The sequence below is a fragment of the Corvus brachyrhynchos genome, unplaced genomic scaffold (genome assembly GCF_000691975.1).
Source record: "Corvus brachyrhynchos isolate BGI_N302 unplaced genomic scaffold, ASM69197v1 scaffold178, whole genome shotgun sequence".
In the NCBI taxonomy this organism is placed as follows: Eukaryota; Metazoa; Chordata; class Aves; order Passeriformes; family Corvidae; genus Corvus; species Corvus brachyrhynchos.
In genome coordinates this window covers 530337-551009 of record NW_008239304.1, presented here as the reverse complement: position 1 = coordinate 551009, position 20673 = coordinate 530337, and the positions used below count along the sequence as shown (strand labels likewise).

The 20673-nt window shown below is 37.4% G+C and overlaps 1 protein-coding gene across 1 annotated transcript in view; it reads right to left on the bottom strand.

The window, feature by feature from the left end:
* Positions 1-9532: 9532 nt before the first annotated feature.
* SH3RF1 (SH3 domain containing ring finger 1) overlaps positions 9533-20673 on the bottom strand; it is an 83118-nt gene continuing 71977 nt past the window's right edge. Inside the window, exons 10-12 of the mRNA XM_008638595.2 lie at positions 20518-20673; positions 18372-18706; positions 9533-12267 (exon numbers count right to left, since the gene is read on the bottom strand). Of these exons, the coding sequence (XP_008636817.1) occupies positions 12099-12267; positions 18372-18706; positions 20518-20673 (660 nt within the window). The 3' untranslated portion in view covers positions 9533-12098. The remainder of the gene's footprint in view (positions 12268-18371; positions 18707-20517) is intronic.

The window sequence follows — 20673 nt, the reverse complement described above, 5'->3', positions numbered from 1 at the left end:
CCCTGCTATTTTCCCAAAACCAGATATCTGGCTTCTACTTCAGGTTTTCTGCAGCATGAGGATCATTAGCCATGATTTTTTAAGCTGAACCTACGACTTCAGCCAATCTTAACTAGGATAGAAGAGTCCATTGCTTTTATGTCTTTTCTTTCTACATGGATAATGCTTTTGTGGTTTTCTCTCTTCCTGGTAGACAAAAGGAGGAATGCTTCTCTCTTTCCATCTAACATGAAAAAGAGTAATCTTTATTGTCTCCAGCCATAGTCTTTTCCTTAATACTGCCCACAGACTGGAGATTTTCATACAAAATTGCCTGCATTTGGACTCCAGCGACTATCATTGTGTAATATCACACTGCATCACTTGGATCGTAATTATTTCATACACGTGGGTAACATCTCTGCAGAGTGTGCAGTGTTTACATAGCACAGTTTATTTCAGTTTACTTCATTGAATCATTGTTGAATTTGAGGATGCGTTTCATAAACAATTATTCTGCTCTAATAGTAACAAGTAACACATTTGCTTTACAGACACCTCAGCAAAGCACTCCTGTCAACTTGAATTGTCTGTCATGTGCTTTAAAATGTTTTGAAAAAAAATGGCATGCCATCTGTCTTCCAAGCACTCATTAAATCCATGGGAATATGAGTGTGTAAGGAAGCTAACATCACATGATGCCCACAAGAAAGCAGGAAAGAAAGAAGGAAGGAAAAGGAAAGAAAGAAAGAAAACAAGAGGAGAGGAGAGGAGAGGAGAGGAGAGGAGAGGAGCAAAGAAACAAAGAGAATATTTAGAGATGATACAAACAAGACAAAAAGGAAGTGTTTACAATTTAATTTCCTACAACTAAGAGCATACCAGCCATTTTAGACAATAGAGATCACAGCTTCTATTCCCAGGAGGTTTTGGTCCAAGATTATTTTCCAAGTGAAATGAAGAAGGAGAAAAAGTCTAGCAGGGAAATGGAATGCTAAAGCTATAGAATATTTAGGTTCCTCAGGGGAAGGGTGCCCCCGTGAACTGAGATTCAGAGGGCATGCTCCAAGTTTCTTTTAAGACTTGCCAAATCACTTAGTTTTTCCCCTCCAAATGTCAGGTCTCCCATCTTTAACTGAGGCTGATGACTGTCAGCTTCCCATATTGGCACAGCCCTAGGGAAACATCTCCTACTACATAGTTACTGTCATCTTCTGTGGAAGCACTTTTAAGCCCTAATGTAGAAAGAGGAATACATCTGCAAAAAGTGAATTGCTGGATAGATACAGGATTTAAATCCCATCTGGAAAGGCGTTCTCTTTTATTAGGGGAATTGTCAATAATTTTGTTCATGGGAAACTTAAAAGGATGTCGATTAGGAAAGGTTGGGGGACTTTCCAGAAAGATACAAGTGTTTAATTTTAAAAAATCCCAAAACAAACCAGGTTTCACAGTAACTCTGTGTTTCATGTAATTTTTCAAATAAATTAACTGAAATTTACTAAAAACAGCTAGACTGTCATTTGTTGGAATATGCAAGTGCTTTGCAAAAACAGAGGGGTTTTTTGTGGTACTGTGCATTTTTGTTCAAAAGCTGTTAAATATATGTAAACAAACAACCTGATAAATACCTGTTAAGCAATTCTACTTATGACACATTGGTCCACTGCCCAATGACAATGATGCAGGAGAAAAGAACAAGCTGCAATCCTGCAGAAAAGAACCCAGAGAGTAAAGGAAAGGAGCACAACAGATAACCAAATGAGATAAGAAGGAAAAAATAAGAAAGGCCTCATCCAGAAGACAGCAGGACACCATCTACTGAATGACATGTGGACTAATGGTAGGTAAATTTCCTCCATTGTAGGAGCTACGTAATGTTGTACTTACTGACCTTATCCAGCCTCTCAGCATTTTCTCAACTCAATGCACAGCTATTTTTAGCAGCAGTACTCTGCAAAATGTTTTATAACTCATTTTGGCTGTAAAGCTGGATCCAGTTGCAACATCCTTCACAGCTTTAACTGTTCCTTTGAATTCACAGAACTAATCTCGGAGCCGTGGGATTTTGTCAGCCATGGATTCCTGAATTAGGAATTGGCTAAGCCTCTGATGGAGGCAACCAAGAATGAAGAGATAGAGCTTATTGAATGGGGCCCAGGGAGGGATCAAGCTTTTAAAGCAACAAAAGCTAATATTTTCAGGATATTTTTAATTTGCACCCCACAGGCATAAATTTTGTGAAACTTTGAGGAAATTAGAAGCCTTGTTTTCTCTTTCATACTGTTCTGAGATATAACCAAAGTTGTTTTAGAGATTCAGACCTGACTGGATGGGGCTTTGAGCAACCTGGTGTAATGAAGGTATTTGTGACCATGGCAGGAGGTTGGAACTAGATGGTCTTTCCCTCTCAATCCCAACTATTCTATGATTCTGTGACTCACAAACTTACCAAGCTGAAGATGTTCCTTCTCCTTGTTCAAAACAACAAGACCATTTGTTACACAAACTGATTACTTCATACAGCTTGTGCTGTCAGGTAGATTACAAATGTCCAGTCATATGTTCTCCTGTTACCCAAATAAAGTCCCCTGACACCTGAGCAAGACATTCTACAGCTAATCTGCACATCAGCAGAGTGCCTGCATGAACAGCACTGGTTGAGGTTTCTAAATGAGGACAAAAGCTTCTCATTCATGAAGCTGAAAATCTTCATGTTTTTAGCTCAGTTTCCTTTAAAACCTCTCTGAGAATGACAGCCGCCTCTACCATCAGCAGTGTTTTCACAGCTCCAATCATAACAAGTAGGAAGGACAGCAACAGCCAAACCACCTTATCCCAGCCTCACCTCTGAAATGTTTGCAGAGTTTTTGCCAAACTAATTGATGCTCCTTCTGTATTCTGCATGAAACATGTTTTTATCCCAAATATCAAAGAAAGATCTCTCATGGAAGCTTCCAAATCCCTACTTTGTTTCAAAGAAACAAATGAGCCCTTCCTATTCCCCTCACCACCAAGTTTGTGAACATAGAATAATCCTGAATCTCATTGCAAGATTTTTTACGTCCCCACCTTTTACACTCACTGGATGGCAATCTGCCCTCCACCAAGGTGCAGACAGCACCACTGGCCTGTCTCAAGAACCAGCAAGTTATCGATCTTTTCAGCCTGGCCATCTCAATAACACTCCAACACTTGCTAAACAGTATTCTTCACAAAGCCAGTCCAGATCAAAAGGGCAAGTACTGCAAATCCCATTTATTTTGATCAGGTAAGAATTGCTTCTCTTTTTTTTGGTTTGGGTTTTTTTTTTATTTTTTAATCCAATGGAACAGTATCTCAAATTAGAATATAGAAAACACATCCAAGCTCTCCAAAGTGCTGTACTTTTCCATCCTGTGTGTTACAGTATCCAAGAAATCAATTTCAGACTTGAAATGTCAATTTCATTTAGTTTTGCTGAATCAGAAAAAGTATAAATAACTTCTCTTTGGAAGTAACATTGGTTTTTTCTTTTCTTCGAACCACACCATTTTATTTCCAAGATGGTCCACAGAGAAAAAAACACTAGGATTCAGCAAAATGCTTCATCATACATTTAAGATCATGTTTAAATCCACTCTTGTTATGCAAAGCTTTTGTTCTTTTTTGTTTGTTTTGGGTTTTTATTTTGTTTTATTTTGTTTAGTAAGATTCCAATACACTTAATCCTTTCTGAAATGAAGGCCTAGGAGGTTAAGTGGTGCATGTGAAAAAGACAGAAAAGGAGGTGGTTGGGCATAACATCAGGCTACATTATAATTAGCCACCAGACATGCTAGTTTTAGCTATAAAAAAGTAATTTAAAGTTATAAGCAAGACATTACATTCATGCCTTAGGGACCTCGTTTATATTTGGAATCTCCATTTCAGCATCTAATATCTCTTCAAAAGCATTCTACTGTGTTACCAAATATAGCTGAAACACAACATAAGCCAGCTATATAAGCTTTTGTAAAGTTGTCCATAGTGCTTTTACTCACAAAAACACGGGCTTTCTATTTGTGTCTTTTGTAATGCCAGACAGAAATAAGCTTTTAATAACGAACATTAACCAGATGTTGACCAGAATCTAATATGTGCCCTTGAAAAAAAACAAACCTATTTCCTTTATTGCTTTTGACAGGATTGCAATAGAGAAAACATGCAGACAGATACATCACAGATCTTCAGACACATACAACCAACCAGGAGTTCCAGCCCCTGATGGCAGTATCTGATGATAAAGTCCAAGAAGCTCAAAAGTACAGGTTTGCTAATTTTTGCCCAAACTAGTTCCTGCGCTTGACAAAAGATACTTCTTGTACTGGTGGATTTTGGCATTACTCAATAGGAACAGGGCTGTGGGCTAATTAAATCATAGCTGCATGAGTACATTATTACTGTCAGCTATGAGACTGTGATACTTCATAGTCAAAACCAAACCTGTTACACTGATTGGCAAAAGTACGAAGAGAGCAGATGGAACAATTCCCACATCATCTCGTTCATCAGTAACACTCTCAACACGAAGTCCACACAACAAAGGTTTGCCAGCACAAACACACCACAGGCCTGCGACACATCCTCCTGACTGACCACTTCCCATCAGCGCGGCCTCTGCAGAGATGTGACAGCTCTCACAGCCTGGCTTTGCCCTCCAAGCTGTCGTGCAGCTCTGACAGCAGTTCATGCCATCAGCCCAGACTGTGCCTGCACTTGGGGGCTCTGGCGACACAGCTGTCACCAGAGCCCCCCCAGACACAGAACCAGCTAAGTTCTGTTGTGGTCCTCATCGCCCAACATCCAAACACTTGGTCACATCCACTTACAAACCTCCCTGACCTACTGTGGGAGAGGACTGCTAGCATCATTTACTATGGAATAGCATATTGTAAAATACAAAATAGCTGTGGTTGGACCAGACAATGTTTCACTGATCTCTGTAATTACAGGGCTGATTCTCCTCCCACCCGCTCCCCACTGGCACATTCACTGCTGACATGTCAGCCTTTACAAAGAGAACTGCGTAACTTTCCCAGACTCAGAAACTGATGCTCAAGCCTGCTGATCCTGTGCTGTAGAGAACAGCACACGGTGTTGAGAAACATCACCTATAGAATTTTATATGTTAGTAGTTAACTTTTCTTGGATCATCTAAGTGTTCACTAACATTGCCAAATCAGAGAAACAAATTACAAGAGCACTGTTGTGTTTTGCCATTATGGCCAAATTTTATCTGCGTTTGACAATAAGTTAATGTGGATTTCCTTAACGAGGAGTACTCTAAGTAAGGTAAAGAACAAATGAGAAATACTGTCTGCCATTTTCTTGAGAGCAGCTATGGCAGTCCTCCAAACAGTGACATGGTTGTGGTACGTACACGTGGACCACCTAAAATTTGGTCCTGAACCAGTCTCTGGTTCTTCAGACAGAATTCCAAATGCCATCTCATTCTTGCTCTCTTTTTCCTATTTACTGGAGACATTCTCAACAGAAAATCTCCAGCTTTCTGAGAATTTTAACAGTCTGTGGCAGAAATAACCCATTCAGTATTAATAAATACACACTTGGTGCAAGTAATCAAGAATATCAAATGCCTAGGTAGGATGAGTACCCATTTTTTAAGCTTTTAAAATGTTTATCTCTTTGTATGTGTTCTTACCTTTCAAGAAAACGTTCATCTTTACAAAGCCCAATATTACTTTATTTTAAAAACAATTAAACTTTATCCTTGTAAAAAAGCTATATCACAGATTTTAATTTACTGAATGCAAAGAATTTCAGTGACTGCAGGGGCAAATAGTTACTTGTGTACTAAAAACTTTGAAGTTGGATATCGGCATAGAGTAAAGCTTTGGTAAGGAGCATGAAAATAAGGAATGTCCCCTCCCAAGCAACACTAAGACTGCCTACCAGAGGAGTGGAGAAAAATTCTTTGAACTGTAAACTTTTTAGAGCTAACATTCTTCAGCTTATTTAGAAGTTCAACCAGCTGAAATAAGAAATTTAACCTAGGGCACGTCCCTTGTTGTGGAGAACAAAGTCAATGACCACTTTAAAGTTATTCTGCTGCTGACTCATGTCCCCTCCCAAGCATTCGCAGATGCACCATGAGAAAATACAGCAGCAACTTACCACAAAAGATTTTGGGACTAGCAGCTGTTAGCAGACCAAAGCCTACTAGGCCATTGTGGATCTGGAAATTTATAGGTTTGACTGAAAAATGAGAAAGTCTTCTATGATTTACAGTGCTGCTAAACAGCATCATCTTTGATCTAGTGCCTCAGCTGTAGCAGTGAGACAAACATTTTTTGAGAGAAGCATAACACAGCCCGCATAGATTTGTATTTTCCAAGTATGAAAATCATCCAGCTCAGTTTCTTTCAAACATACTCATTCCTTTAGGGCAGATGAGATATTTTCCTTCACTATTTAACAGTAGGGGACATATTCAGTGTATGCCAGGAAAGTTTAATGAAATCAATGAAGTAGCACTGATTTGGAGTAATTGAGAATCCAACCATGTGTTCTAATGCCAAAGAATCTGGATATTTCTAAAGGCTTATATTGCTTTCCTTTGTGGGAAGAGGGGGGATGGGAAAGGGAGGGATGGGGAGTCAGGAATTAAAGTCCATTTGCTTTGTGAAATGAGGTTCTATCTAAGGTAGCAGAGACAAAAAAACACCTGCACAGATATTTTAAAATCCTGACATTTTTCTTTCTGCCTTTGTAATGGAAAGTGTATTTTGTCTTGATGTGCCAGCCAAATTTCCACTCTCTACACTCCTGCATGGCCGTTCTCACCACACTGAAATGAGAATGTAGCTAGTGTTTGGACATCCTGTGAATTGGTTTTGATCTGAATGACTACTAGATGCAAACATCAGAAGGCCTCTGGGCCATGTAACCTGAACCACGTGGGCACTAGAGTTGGGTGCACAGTGCAGCCAAGTGCCATTCATTTACATGTGCTAAGGGGAATTTTTACAAGCTTGTTAGAACTGTGAGTAATTGAAATCTGGGGCTAATGTCACTGTGTCTAAATTTTCTTTACTCCACTAAGTAGGAACAGTAGAGCAGTTAAGAACTGATTTTGCCACTTTTTAGCAAAATAATACAGCTGACAGAAAGGAGTATAGTAATAGGAACAGATAGATAATACTTTCTGAGTTCTGCTAATACTATGTAGAGTGTAACCACTCTGATTTGATAGGCCCACATGAAATGCTCATTATGCAACATTTTGAATGGCTTTTGCACATTGCACACTGGGTATTGCAAATTCATGTTTTGTTCCTTGTACCAGGCTGATTCTGAACAAAGCGCTCTTCAGCTGTTAGAATGGGCCAGCGAAGTCCCTCGCCCACAGAAGTCAGGCTCAAGGAGACTTCTCCTAGAAGGGTTCAGATGCTGATGATCGCATTTGGAGGCAGATTCAATCCATCAGAATCTATCTTTAAACTCACAAAAACCAGTCAGCCTTTACTTTGAAAGCAAGTTTTACACCACATACCTCAGAAGCACAGGAATCGTCAGTTGGCAAAGGAGGACACCTCAAGTTTTCAAGAGCAGGTGCTTACCTCAAGGTTGGGTACAAGTTTGTCTCCCAGAAAGTAAGAGCTATTGGCATGACACTGTGGAAGAAGAATGCATTGCATCTTGGTATGCATTTCCCAAGAGATTCAGTCCTCTAATGTTAGTGTTACTGCATAAAATATGTAGAAAGGGAACACTACCCTGTTTATTAATGCAAACCTGCAACTAAATTCAGAAACAGAGATGCTTAGTGTTGTATTTCAAATGTATTTGACAGGAGAACAGCAGTTGTTCTAGACACAAGCACGAAACAAATACAAGCTTAAGAGACTGGGTAAAGACTGAGGGCTGCATCTTCAGCCTTAGACATCCAAGTTCCTCTTAAGTCCTTTCACAGAGCTTGACTCTATTAACTAAGGCAAGATCACTAATAATTTAGTTAAGATTCAGGTCCCATATACAGGTCTTCCAAATCTTTTTCTCTTTCCCATTTTTCCCCACATCTAATGTCCATGTTCTCATCATTCATCATCACATTCTCAGCTCTTTTGTTCCTATATACAAATATTGCAAGTATGCCATTAAAAAAGAATTATTATTAGTAGAAGTGGTGTTGTTGTTGATATTCAAAAGATTTATGACACTGGTTTTGTTCAAGTCAAGCTTCAAATCTGCTTAAGATGTGTTAACCAAGTGCAGGGAACAAGCATCTGAGCGTGATTTGACAAGTATATATATTGCAGAAGCATGGTAGGAATCCAAAGAGTATTGGCGTATCCTACAGACACCAGTGGCATCAATTGTGCATGTATATGAAAGACTACACTGTAGGAGTTTTAGTAATCCCAGACACAAATCTTTTTAACTAACAAGTGGATTTTTGTGTTTCATTATTCATTACTCATCATTCAATGTGCACCTTTAAACACATTTGCTTAAAGCTACTGGAAAGAACAAGCCAGATACAGTATTTTGCCAGCTCTCTGAAAAAAGTCAGAATGCTCAGAAGCCTTATTTTTCAGCCTATGCAAAACCAGCATAATTGTCATTACTGAGATAAGGCAGAGGTAATGAAGTGAGGATGAACAAGATTTCATGTACCTTTGGCAAGCCAAATGTTAAACTCATATTAGAATTACTCAATAATTACAATACAAAACAAGAGAACAAACAAAAAAACCAACCCAAAGAAATAGCCTTACTTCTGCTACACAGCCACGATGTTTGTACTTTTCTCCTACGGATGCACTGATGTCAGACCACAGTTCTGAAAAAACAAATAAATCTTGCTTTTCAATATTCTCCATTCTGCATTTCTACAAATTGTGCTGCCTTCTCCCCTCTCCTCATCCCCCTTAGTTAAGGAAGGTTGGCTGAGATGCTCCTTCTTTCAGAGGGCACCCAATGCTGTGCCAGTCACTGCTAGCACAATTTAGGTTCTGCTCGTCAGTCTTAACTGACACTGAGATTATCGCCCAAGTCCCAAACATATTTGCAAACAATTTTAGGATTAATTTTCACCAATTTTCCCAGAGGCCACATGTATATAGCAGACATGTAACCACATGCAAATCAAGGTCTCCTCATTAGCCAGTTGCTGCCTGACTGCCATGCCCAGAAACTTCTTCAGGCAAATGAGTCTCTTGCCACCCAACACTTCTACCCACAGTGGAAGTTCGGGCAGATGCTTCAGCCTCTCCCAATCTATGGCAGGTCTATTACACCAGGCACTTCTTCCTCCAGGGAAAGCAGTTTTTAACTATTGTGCACCTGATATGCTGTTGATGAGACTGTAGTTCCATCATGAACAGACTGAGATGGAGTTACCTACCTCTTCTGAAGTTACTCGCTGAAATAAGGAGTTGGGAAGAGACCAGCCAGGTCCTCAGTTCTCTCTACAATTTTTGCATTATAGTCATCATTCCAAGCTTCTTACATTATGGAATCTGAAGACTTTTTCTCTGTGAGCAGAAATACCCTCCTAAGAATTCAGAAATTAAGTTCTGGTAGTTTTATTGTCAAATTCTTTACAAGTAATTTATGTTTAATGTTTGCATACACTATTTGCTGTAGCTGTTTGCTAAGAAAATATTTATTAGGATTGGAAGTTTAACATAGTAAATCAAACACTTAACATTCACTGGACTTCAAACATAGATATAAAATACCTTACAAAATTTTTTTATGGAATTACACAAAGCAAATGCACAGGGTTTGTCTGTTTCTACACTGAATTAATCCCAAGCCAAAACCAAAAAATAACCCCCAAAAATCACAAAAAAAGGCATGATAAACTGCATTTTTGTCATTGTTGCACTGCTATGTAATAAGCCCTTTTTACAAACATTTACTCAATTTAAAAAAAAAATCAATTAAAAATGTATTCCATCTAACAGAACTATTGGATTAACAGCTGATTTTTAACTGACTTTACATCATGAAATTCTATTAATAGAGGTACCTTAGTCACTTAGTTTAAAATATGGAGAGCAGAGATAGAAAAAAATTAACGTTTAGTAGTCTTTAATATAAAATGCACTAAATTTTCCAAAATAAGATTACGACACACTAGTGCCAATTTATGCTGACAAAAACTGATATCAGCGTCTTTCTAACTAAAATTCATTTCACAAAACCTTTATATATTACATGAATATTCAAGTAAACTATTTAAAAGATTTAAAAATGCAAAAACTGGATGATACAGTGTTTAAGGGAGATGGTTAATTTGGGAATGCTGTCAGGTCCAACTATATATATTTATAGATATATTTTTTCTTATTTTTAAGACCATCATGATACTACCCGATATTGCAAGAAATCTCTGTCATTAACATTTGATATTTTTCAATGTATAAATTCAAGAAAATTATAAGGATTTAACAGATCACTGTTTCTGTGTACTGTGCGACACTGAATCACCTTACTGGCTTCCCTTTGTAAAGTGCTGAGTAACAGCCAAACTACATCAGATTTAAATGGATTTAAGTGGAGATGATGGTACTCAGTGTCTTACAAAAAAAGAATCATCATTAAGCTGCTATAATCAAACAATAAAATAAAATAAAAAAAAGAAGTTCAGCTGAGTAGCGCTGTGTTCACCAGTGTCAAATCTCTAACAAAACCCTGAAAGACTAACAACATATTTCCTGCAGGCTGCATTCTTTATATCCATCAGCTGCAAGGAGGCTAAAAAAATTTATAAATGATTCAAACACTGGACACCTTCTCTGGTTGAAGGCAAGTTGCTCACTAGTTTTGGTCAAGTGGCTTTTGGGTAACTTTCAGAGAAAAATAACCCAGCAACAGGAAATTGGAATGGGAAATGCCAACCATGCACAGTTATATTACTGCAGGAATTGAGTAACACATGCAAGACAAAGAAAAAGTCAGAACATACCAAAGTAGCAATGGTTAAGAAGTTAGTAAAGTTTTCACAGTGTTTCATACAGCCTTTTACTTTAACACAAGTGCATCACTTACCACCACTACTGCTCAGACATTTTAAACATCTCTTGGCCATGCAGATCATTTTGAGAAGAAAACAGCAAATTACACGTCTTAGGCATTTTTAGACATTAAGTACAACTTAAAATTTTATTTTTATATTCAGTCTTATCAAACAGATGTTTTCAAGTTATATTCATCCTAAGTGTTGGGCTTTAACATTCCTTCCAATTTTGTTGGATCCTGAGCGCTAAATGCCCAAAGAACTGGCCAAATACACAAAGCTAAGCTTTGTTCAAATAGTCCAGTTACTACATGAACAGAAGGTATAGGGAATTTCTTGTTGGCACTCCTAAATTTCTTCTTTCCTAACCTTGAGATGATCCTAACCTTGAGATGGTTTTGTTCAGTTGTTCACATATATCTTTGCCTCCTGGAAACATTACTCTACTTGGGTGATCCATGAAGAAGTAAAAGTAGACTCAAGAACACCACTGACTTTTTTTTTCTCTGTCCAAAGAAGAAAATACACATTTTTCCCCATTTGGCAAATTCTATTTGACGCCACATCACCACCACTCAACATTAACTCATACAACAGAGACTTACTCCACTGTCAGACACAGCAGGGGAAAAATGTCCAGAGGATAAATGGGAGGCTCTTTATCAGATATAATGCTTGCTCATAAGGAGAGAATCCAGCTTCCCCTTTGTTACTCTTTCATAAATTAATAATTTGTTAAAATCATAGTCACAAGAATTGTAGATATTACACAAAATTCAAGTTTAAAAAAAAAAAACCAAGAATAAATTAGTTACAGCCTTGTAAACAATTGCTCATTTATGTAACATACTTGGGGAAAAAAATTCCTCTATATAATAAATCAGACAGTACAAGGCACACATCACACTTAAGAATTCAAAGTGATAAAACCAGCAGATGCCTTCATCTCCTTTGTTCGCTGGTGTAATTGTGCTATAGACACTGTAAAAATATGTAGATTTTTGTTTACATTACAGTCATTTGAAAATATTTCATGACTGTGCTTTTTCTGGCAAAATATTTGTGCTATTTTACAGTACAGTATAATTTGGAGCTCTTGGAATGAATCTTCTCAAATGTTCTCTACAAAGCTGCCAGGGAAAAGGCCAGTCTTTCCATTTCGTTGCAGAGTGCCTTTGAACCAGCCATCCTCACGCTTTTTGTGTACAAAAACAATGTCACCTTCCTTAAGTTCAAGTTCTGCTTCGCTCTGGGGAGGATAGGATACCACAACTCTGTACCTGTGTAATTAGAAACAAAACACCTTCATTTAGGTTCTTTTTTTTGCCCCCTCAACCCCACTCCCCCCATTTTTTTTTAACCCGATACTTTTAAAAATATTTCTGTGCCTGTTGAAGAGTATGAACACAGGAAACTGTCTAGAGCTGTTTGCTGAGTATGTAACAAAAGTACATCTTGAACAGATAATAACAATAGCAACATAATAAATTTAAGACAAATTCATGCATCTCCTATGATTTTTTTTTCACCAAGATCCCTGTAAAAATACAGACAATGGTTAAACAACAGCAGGAAATTGTAAAAATTTTCTTCAATATAAATTTGCAGACTCTTTCAGTCAGTGTGATTCAACAAGAATCGTAATTTTACAAGTGTATGTTTAATTTTATATTATCCCAGTGACAGCTCTTAAGGAAAGGCAAAGAACAAAACGAAGAAACCAACAAAAACTATTAATTTGATTTGCTGTTTTAAATTATTTTTATTTTTCTTAGAAACTCCGGACACAAATGCACAACCTGTGTACTGCTATATTAAAAACTATATTCAACTCAACAATTTTCTTAACCACCTGACACAAAGAAAAGTGTATTTTTTGAGTCTGTCATAGTAAAATCACTTTTCAAGTAAGAGTGTATTAAAAAGAGGCTGCAGTCTTCTCTCTCTGTTTTTAAACATGTATAACACCACTCAATCTCTTCTACCGTAGTTCCAGTTCACATCAACCTAAAATTCTATTACTTCATAAATTAAGATAATTATCTTAATAAGCTTAAAATAATTTATTATTTTAATAGATTAAAATAAATTAATGATCTGATGAAAAGAAAAAATAACAGGATATAGTCTAGTAAAGGATAGAATGCCAATTACAGCTCAATACACACATAATAAAACAAGTTAATTCTGTAATATTGAAACAGACAAAGATACTGTGTTATAGTAGAATGTTTTGCTTAAGAACATAAGAAACAAAAATGAAGTCTCACCATACAGTGAAAAGTATTCAGAAAAGAGTAGCTGCACTTTGTAAATAATTAAAGTCTCTTAGGAAATCGAAGTATAGCAAAACATATTTGGACTTAATTAGTTGTCAAATGTTATTTATTAGTGATTTATAAGCCATGACTTTGTTTCATTTATGGCAATCCCCAGATTTCAGAACACAGGAATTATTAGATTCATGCTTCATAAAAGCTACCAGGCCAATTACAAGATTTATTAGTGTGCAGCTCCACAATGCTCTGCATCCAACTTAGGCCTGCACTAACTTCTGGTGTAGGCAGCTTGGGTTTTAATGCTGACTTAGCAAATAAGAACCAAGTATTTTTAATAGACTGTAAGTTAAATTGAGACTGTAAACTGCTTGAGTTAAAACAATAGCCTCTACTCAGGCAGGACAAGGACAAGATAGGAAGGATGAAGAACTGCAATAAAGCTATGAAGAACTTCTACTGCTGTTAACAAGCAGGTTGCTCCCAGGCTGAAAATTAACCAGTACGCTACATAGCCTGGTAAAAACACAAGTTTGAAGAAAGAATACCTGCCTGCCTCCCCTTGCACTCTGTCAAACACTGCCCTGTAAACGTTTGACTTGAAATACACTTGTTTTCAGTTTCTAATTCTATCAGCAAACTCTATGCCCCCCTGAATTGATTGACAAGGCTGTTCTCTGCTGCTGCTTGCTCCCATCTTCTCTTTGCCCTCCCTGGAGGATCACCAGCTAGCACTCTGTTGTTCTAAGCTTTCCATACAGTGTCCAACAACCTCTGTAGTAATTTGGTACTTCTTGTTAAATTTTAGCTTCCCTACTATCTTGATATTCATCTTGAAATCTAGTGTCTAAAACAGAGCACAACACCCCTGGTTTTAAAGTGCTATTTTACTGTATTTTTCAATTTTTAAAAGAAGAAACCCATCAGGCTTTGTACCTGTAAATCACATGTCCTTCTTCAAATTTTATGCCACATTTTACATATCCTATTTGCCCAAAGAGAGGTGATCAGACCCAGACCCATCACACACTCACACAGCTGTCTATCCAGATCACCCTGGATTAGCTATGGAACAAAAACTACTTTTCCATTACTTATTTCATCATCTACAACATATTGCCAAAACTACCAATTTCATGCAGAATAAAAAGCTTATGCTTCAGCTCAAAAGTTCATTGCAAGGTCCCTGAAGAAAAATAATCATATTTACTAAGCATGACCTATGTTTTGGAAAAACATGTTCATTCCCACATGTTTGAATCTTCCAAAACACTTCCTTGTTTGTCTCCCTATTCAGTATTTGAAAATGTTTTCAATGTCTGAAGATCAAATTTGTAGGTATTTTGTGGTCACTCAATATTTTACATGCAACGAAGCTGTACAACTATGAAGTTTTTCCTTTCTTTTATTTTTCTTTGACTGTCTTATCACATTTTTACTAATTTTCAAAATATTACCCTAATTATTTTTAATCAGCTCATGACAAAAATCTTAGTATTATAAAAATAAAAGTACTTTAGCTTCCCAGAAGTAGCCAATATATTTGCCACTGGTTGTTTGCTGTATTTTGCTTAATGTGTCTGGCTATATCCCACAGTGCTTTTGCTTTGTATTTGTGAATTTATTTTTTATTTTGAAGAGGGTGGTGGTCTGTCTTCACAGTTCTCCATTCTACTTTTCATTTTTAATATTAGCATTTCTCACACTTTTCAGTAACATGGAAAAGATTATATCTTTCATGTGTTTCTCCGTTGCTTCTGTTTCACTGGACACAAAATACTGCTTTTATTCCCACCTAGTTGTGTTTGGGTTTTGGACAATTATTTGTGGTTTTTCTGATCAACAGGTGGATAATAATACTTTCTCACATGCAGAAAATTTTAGCTGAGAGAAACACAGAAAGTTGGAATTACTACCATTACACAAGTTATACTCATAATTATTACTCAACTTCTTGATTTAGCTTTTTTTCCTTGCACTTAGAATTTTTACTTTCCAGCTCAAGTGAGCCCTGCTGTTGTGCAGCTCTTGTGTCTTCTGAGTGGGTGCCTTGACTCCTACAGATCACCAACGCCCATCGAGGGCAGAGTGAGTCTCAGCATCTAATTAACAGCATTAAATGGTGCCAGATGTGGTAAGGCTTGCTGCCCTATAAAGCCACTGGCCCGCTCACTGGGAGCAGATGTTACACCAGTCATTGTGTGGTAGATGAAATTACTTGGGGTCACTTTAATCAGAGAACAAAATTACTGCTTTTCTTTCACTGTAACTGGATGAAAGATTCATTTTATAATTTAGGATATGCAGTGACGTGTATTTAGGTTCAACTTCAAGTCTCTAACACCCTTGTGAAATGCTGGGTAGTTTATTATTACAATGCCGTCTATTTACTGTAAAATTAAAGGCTATTTAAGCAACATTTCCCTCTAAAAGAGAAAGCTCATGAAAAGAGCTTGAAATTTTCTTTTAACTTTTATGGAAAAAGTAAACTCCTCAGATAACCAAATTCCTGTATATTCATAGCACAGCATGTCTCACTCTGGGAATTGCAGGAAGTTGGGTTTATCTTTGTAAAGACAGTGATCCTTGGCCTTGTCAGCACTGTATCAATACAAGAAATCACCCCAAGACAACCTTTGTACTGGCTGGAGAATCAGGAGAAATGACTGAGCCCCACTGCAGAGTCTCAGGTGAAGGCTTGGCTGAAATTTCTGTTAAACATCTCTGCTCCTTCTGTACAAGGAACATGGACCACAGCAAGCAACCAACCTAGTTCACAGGAGCAGAGTGAGTACAGGAATGGGAACTACAGAGTAGACCTGCAGTAGCAACATTGAAGAGAATGTCGTCATCTTGACTTCCTTTAAGTTAAATGCACAATGGTATTCAGTATCTGCAAACCCATGTCACAAAGAGCTTGTCTGCTACCAAACAAATCAAATGTCCATCCACTTATTTTGTATGGTTGGAAAAAAGTTCACAAGTTTGACTTCTCATTTTCTATAGAACATAAAGGAAAGACATATTCGAGGAAACTCGCAGTCCCAGTGAATGGAGAAACAGTGGGATTAGCATAAAAATCTGATACTGAAACATAAGGAAGCCAGGAGTTTGGGGAAAATTCTGTATCCAAAACAGGAACATTTTCATGTGCTTTCCAGGGTTGAGTCAGCTTATTTTGCTCCTAGTTCATGAAGAATAATCAGAAGAATCTGACTCCTAAATCCTCTAGTCACCTTTGAAAATAGAACTTGAACACTAATAATTACACTGCCAAGACAGAGTCAGAATAGAAAGAGTACTGTTTCTTTTTCCAGTTATATTGTAATCTGTGATTGGGATCGGGAGATATAAGAGCGGAATAATCCTAGCAGGAGATTTCTCTGTTCTTCAACTTTTTGTGGAGCTTATCCTCATGAATATTTCCCTCCTCAAATAAAATTGTCACTGAAGATGCCATTGCATCATCAGTATGATTTCTACCCACCATGTCTTCCAGACTGCTGAAGAGTAATCAATGCTTATATATTACTTCAAGATATTTAGTACAATGTAAATTTTAAGTATTATTAATCATCACATTTTAAGAAATTCAGCCAAAGGAAATGTGCAAGGGCACATCAAATTTAACCCTGTCCAGAAAAGGACAAGGGGAACCCAGATGAAATTCTGTCTAAATACACTGACAAAAATGTAACAATTTGCATGACTACCACTGAGAATTATCTTGCAGCAATGCTTCTTCAGCAGCAATTATCACTTAAATAATAGTAAAGATAGAGAGAATGTTTGAGTATATGTTATTACTAGATCAATAAAAATATATAGCATAATTTTCTGTAAGTAGTTCTGAGAAAAAAAATTTCCATCATGGAAGTGAAAAAACTACTTCTTGTGATGATAGAAAAGAGTTTTACACTAATATGCACTGGGTATGCCAGAATGAATTTAATATTATTTTCACATTCAAAGCATAAAAACATATTACTGTGCCAAACAGACTTATGATAATGTGAAAATGAATGATGTTATTCTTAAAGAAGAGTCCTTCAGGTTTTATTTTCCATTTCTAAGTGTAAATCTACTTCACAAATTCAGTATGGAATAGCAATCTCCTGCAAGGAAATTGCATAAAGGAAATAACCTTTTAAAAATATTAAAGGTGTGACGGAAGTGAACTAAAAGACAAGTAGGAAGTTATATACTGTCTGGATTTTAATACGTGGGTATAGTTTAAGATCAGACAGGAAGTACAACAGGGTGCCCACGCACCATGGGTTAGTAGTATCAGAACAAAGTCTACAATAGCCAGCTTGAATCAGTTTAGTCCTAGAGCTGTTAACATTGTAACTCTACTATTTTTTTCTCTGTCCACCACACAATCCTATAGCTGCTGCAAAAGAAATCCTATGACACTCTTCATACTGCTTGTCTGCTACCAGGAAGAATAAAAGATACTGTATTAAAAAACTGCCACTTCCTTCACATTCTGCTGAGGACTTGAAACTTGAAAAACTATAGGTGGACACAAAAGTCACAGAACTTTTAAGCAGCTACTGGTCAGTCTCAGAGTCCAGACAAGTGTATGTTTTTCAGACTCACTTCCCAGAGCACAGAAGCCTCCCTAGAGCTTGCTATGTGGATGCACAGCCATGGGGCCTGCAGGCAGTAAAAAGTATCTTTGCAAAAGCTCAAGAAATCAAATATTAAGAAACCTACACATAGATAGATAAAGGTCTCATTCACCATATATTTTGGTTGGCAGTTATACACTGCTAATTATCTTAAATGACTAACCTGATACTCATACATGCAAGAATATAATGTGCTTCTGTTTTGCAAAATAGGAGGCCCGTTTTGTCTACCTCAGTTCTCATACCAAACCTGTGATCATCATACTTGAGTGTCTATTCATTCAAAAACTTTAACGTAAGATGAAAAGTAAACAAATATGAACGTGAGTATTGGCTGATAAGTAAATATTGTTAACAAATAAGTTACATCTTGCTATAAAATCTCAGCATTTTGGAGCAGTTCTAACACACTACAAGTGTCAGAGAATGGATTTTTCTTGGTTTGCCCAAGTCTAGCTGCATAGGATAGTTTACCTTTCACACACAAGAGGCCTGGATTCATTCAGGACCGGCCCCAGCGATGAGCAAGGCTGCCGAGGTGGCGGTGCTATTGGAATGGAGGAATCCAGGGAACTGCTTTTCCGATGCGGTGCCTCCTGTGCCAGCCCAGAGGCCTCGCTGTCAGGGGGGCAGGAGCCAGCTTTGCTGTGAGTGCCTGCTGACGGAAGCTCCGGCCCCACTGCGCCTTGCAGGGCCAGCTCTGCCGCGGCCTGCTCAGCTTCCAGTGTGGGTGACGCTGGAGGTGACAGCCGAGGCTTGCGTTTAGTGGATGCTCCAGAAAGCAGTTTCAGCAGACCCTTTTTTTCTTTCTGTAAACCAAAAGCAGTGCCTCATTTTAGAACAAAACTCTCCCATAAAGAGTTGAACACTTCCTTCTGATAGACGAAATCATACTCAGAGAGGACTCAGTAAATTATGAGGACATACTTGATATTAGAGAGATAATGATGAAAATTACAAAAGAAAAAGAAAATCATTAACATTCTAAAGAGAAAAACAGCAAGTAATTTAGATCATGAACTGGCTAAGTCCTTTCACTTTGTTAGATTAAAGCTTTTAACTTAAAATGAAATGGCTCTGTCCCAAAAGGTTGTCTTGAAAAAGGTATGAGGAGTTAAGATTCCCACAACAGGAATCTATGAAGTGTAACATTTCATTAACATGAACATTTCTAGGAAAACAAAGAGTCACTTCAAACCAAGCAGGGAGAAAAGTCTGCTCTGGAAGCTGCTGTTTAGGTAAGTTTCTTTTATTTATCCTCCCTCAGTAATGGAAGACCTTCATGATTTAACAAAAATTCGCCCCAAGGGGTATGCATTGTGTTTTGCTGCTCTGCTAAAGGGGAGGATTGTAAACATTCTTTTTGCTTGTCCAGACAAGAATCCCTGAAGACTATTACCTACCCTGAAGAGAATTATTTAAGTAGCTTTTGTGTTTCTTGTATTTTTTTTTAAGAGGTGTGGCAGTGATCTTCTTACCAACCCTTTGATTGAGTGAATTCAGTGCTTATGAGAGGTGCCAGATTGTAAGCCCTGAAGACAAAAATAGTATTTAACCACAGACAGAGAAAAGCATGAGCAATGTGAGATTTTTGATAGCCTGGGATGTAGTGGAATTACAGAATAAAAAATCCTCAGTCCTTTTTCTAAGTCTCCAATAACTTAAAGACATTTCAGCAAAAATCTGCTGTCCAGCAAATGTCAAAGATAAAGAGAAACTCAGAGAAATAAAAACAATCCACATATATTAGCATCATTCACCTTAAACAACAAATAAGTTTTCTCTAAGGGCACCTCAGTCTGATTTCAATGTCTATGGCTAAAGTAATTTAAAAATAAAGTTCTAGGCACATCTATTCAACAATAATCAACAAAAATAACTGAAAGGTGGCTGACATTAGTGTATGGTTTAAGACTAAAATCTTCATCAACTTCACTAAGGAGTATATGTGGCTGAAGAGTAGTAAGGTAAAGTCTAAAACATTGGAGATGTAAAGATAGTTGTCACAAGGAGAAATGAATTTTCTAACTACACCACAACTGTAAAACAAAATCAATTATCAAGTTGGAAGAATTTTTCTGACAACAATATAACATAATCACATGGCTTGGTGAACAGTGAGAATGAGTTTACACACATAGGAAATAACTCAAATAGAAGGAAGGAAAGCAGAATCACTACAGACTCTACTGTCCTACACTTAAAAAAGATGGTTATGTGCATTTTCATAAATCTCAGTGTGCCTGCTTAATAAAAAAGGTAACCTAAAAGAATACTGATTTTAATTTTATTTTGTTAGATTGAAATTTTTACATTCCTGCAATTTCATGTGGGTTTTTTAGGTTGTGTTGTTAAATCTCTTAAAAGATTGTATGATGAAAATAGGAGAATTCAAGGGAATGATTGTATTCTCTACCCACCTTGCCATCCTTGTCTGTTTTACTGACAGCAGCATTTCCACCAGCTGTTAAAGCACTCTCTGGAGATGCAGGAGCTCCAGGGTGAGTGCTTGCAGTTTTTCCACTGATATCTCCCTCCAAAGATGAAGCAGCAGAATCTCTTAAAAGATTGTATGATGAAAATAGGAGAATTCAAGGGAATGATTGTATTCTCTACCCACCTTGCCATCCTTGTCTGTTTTACTGACAGCAGCATTTCCACCAGCTGTTAAAGCACTCTCTGGAGATGCAGGAGCTCCAGGGTGAGTGCTTGCAGTTTTTCCACTGATATCTCCCTCCAAAGATGAAGCAGCAGTGTTAGGAGAATTCAAAGAAGC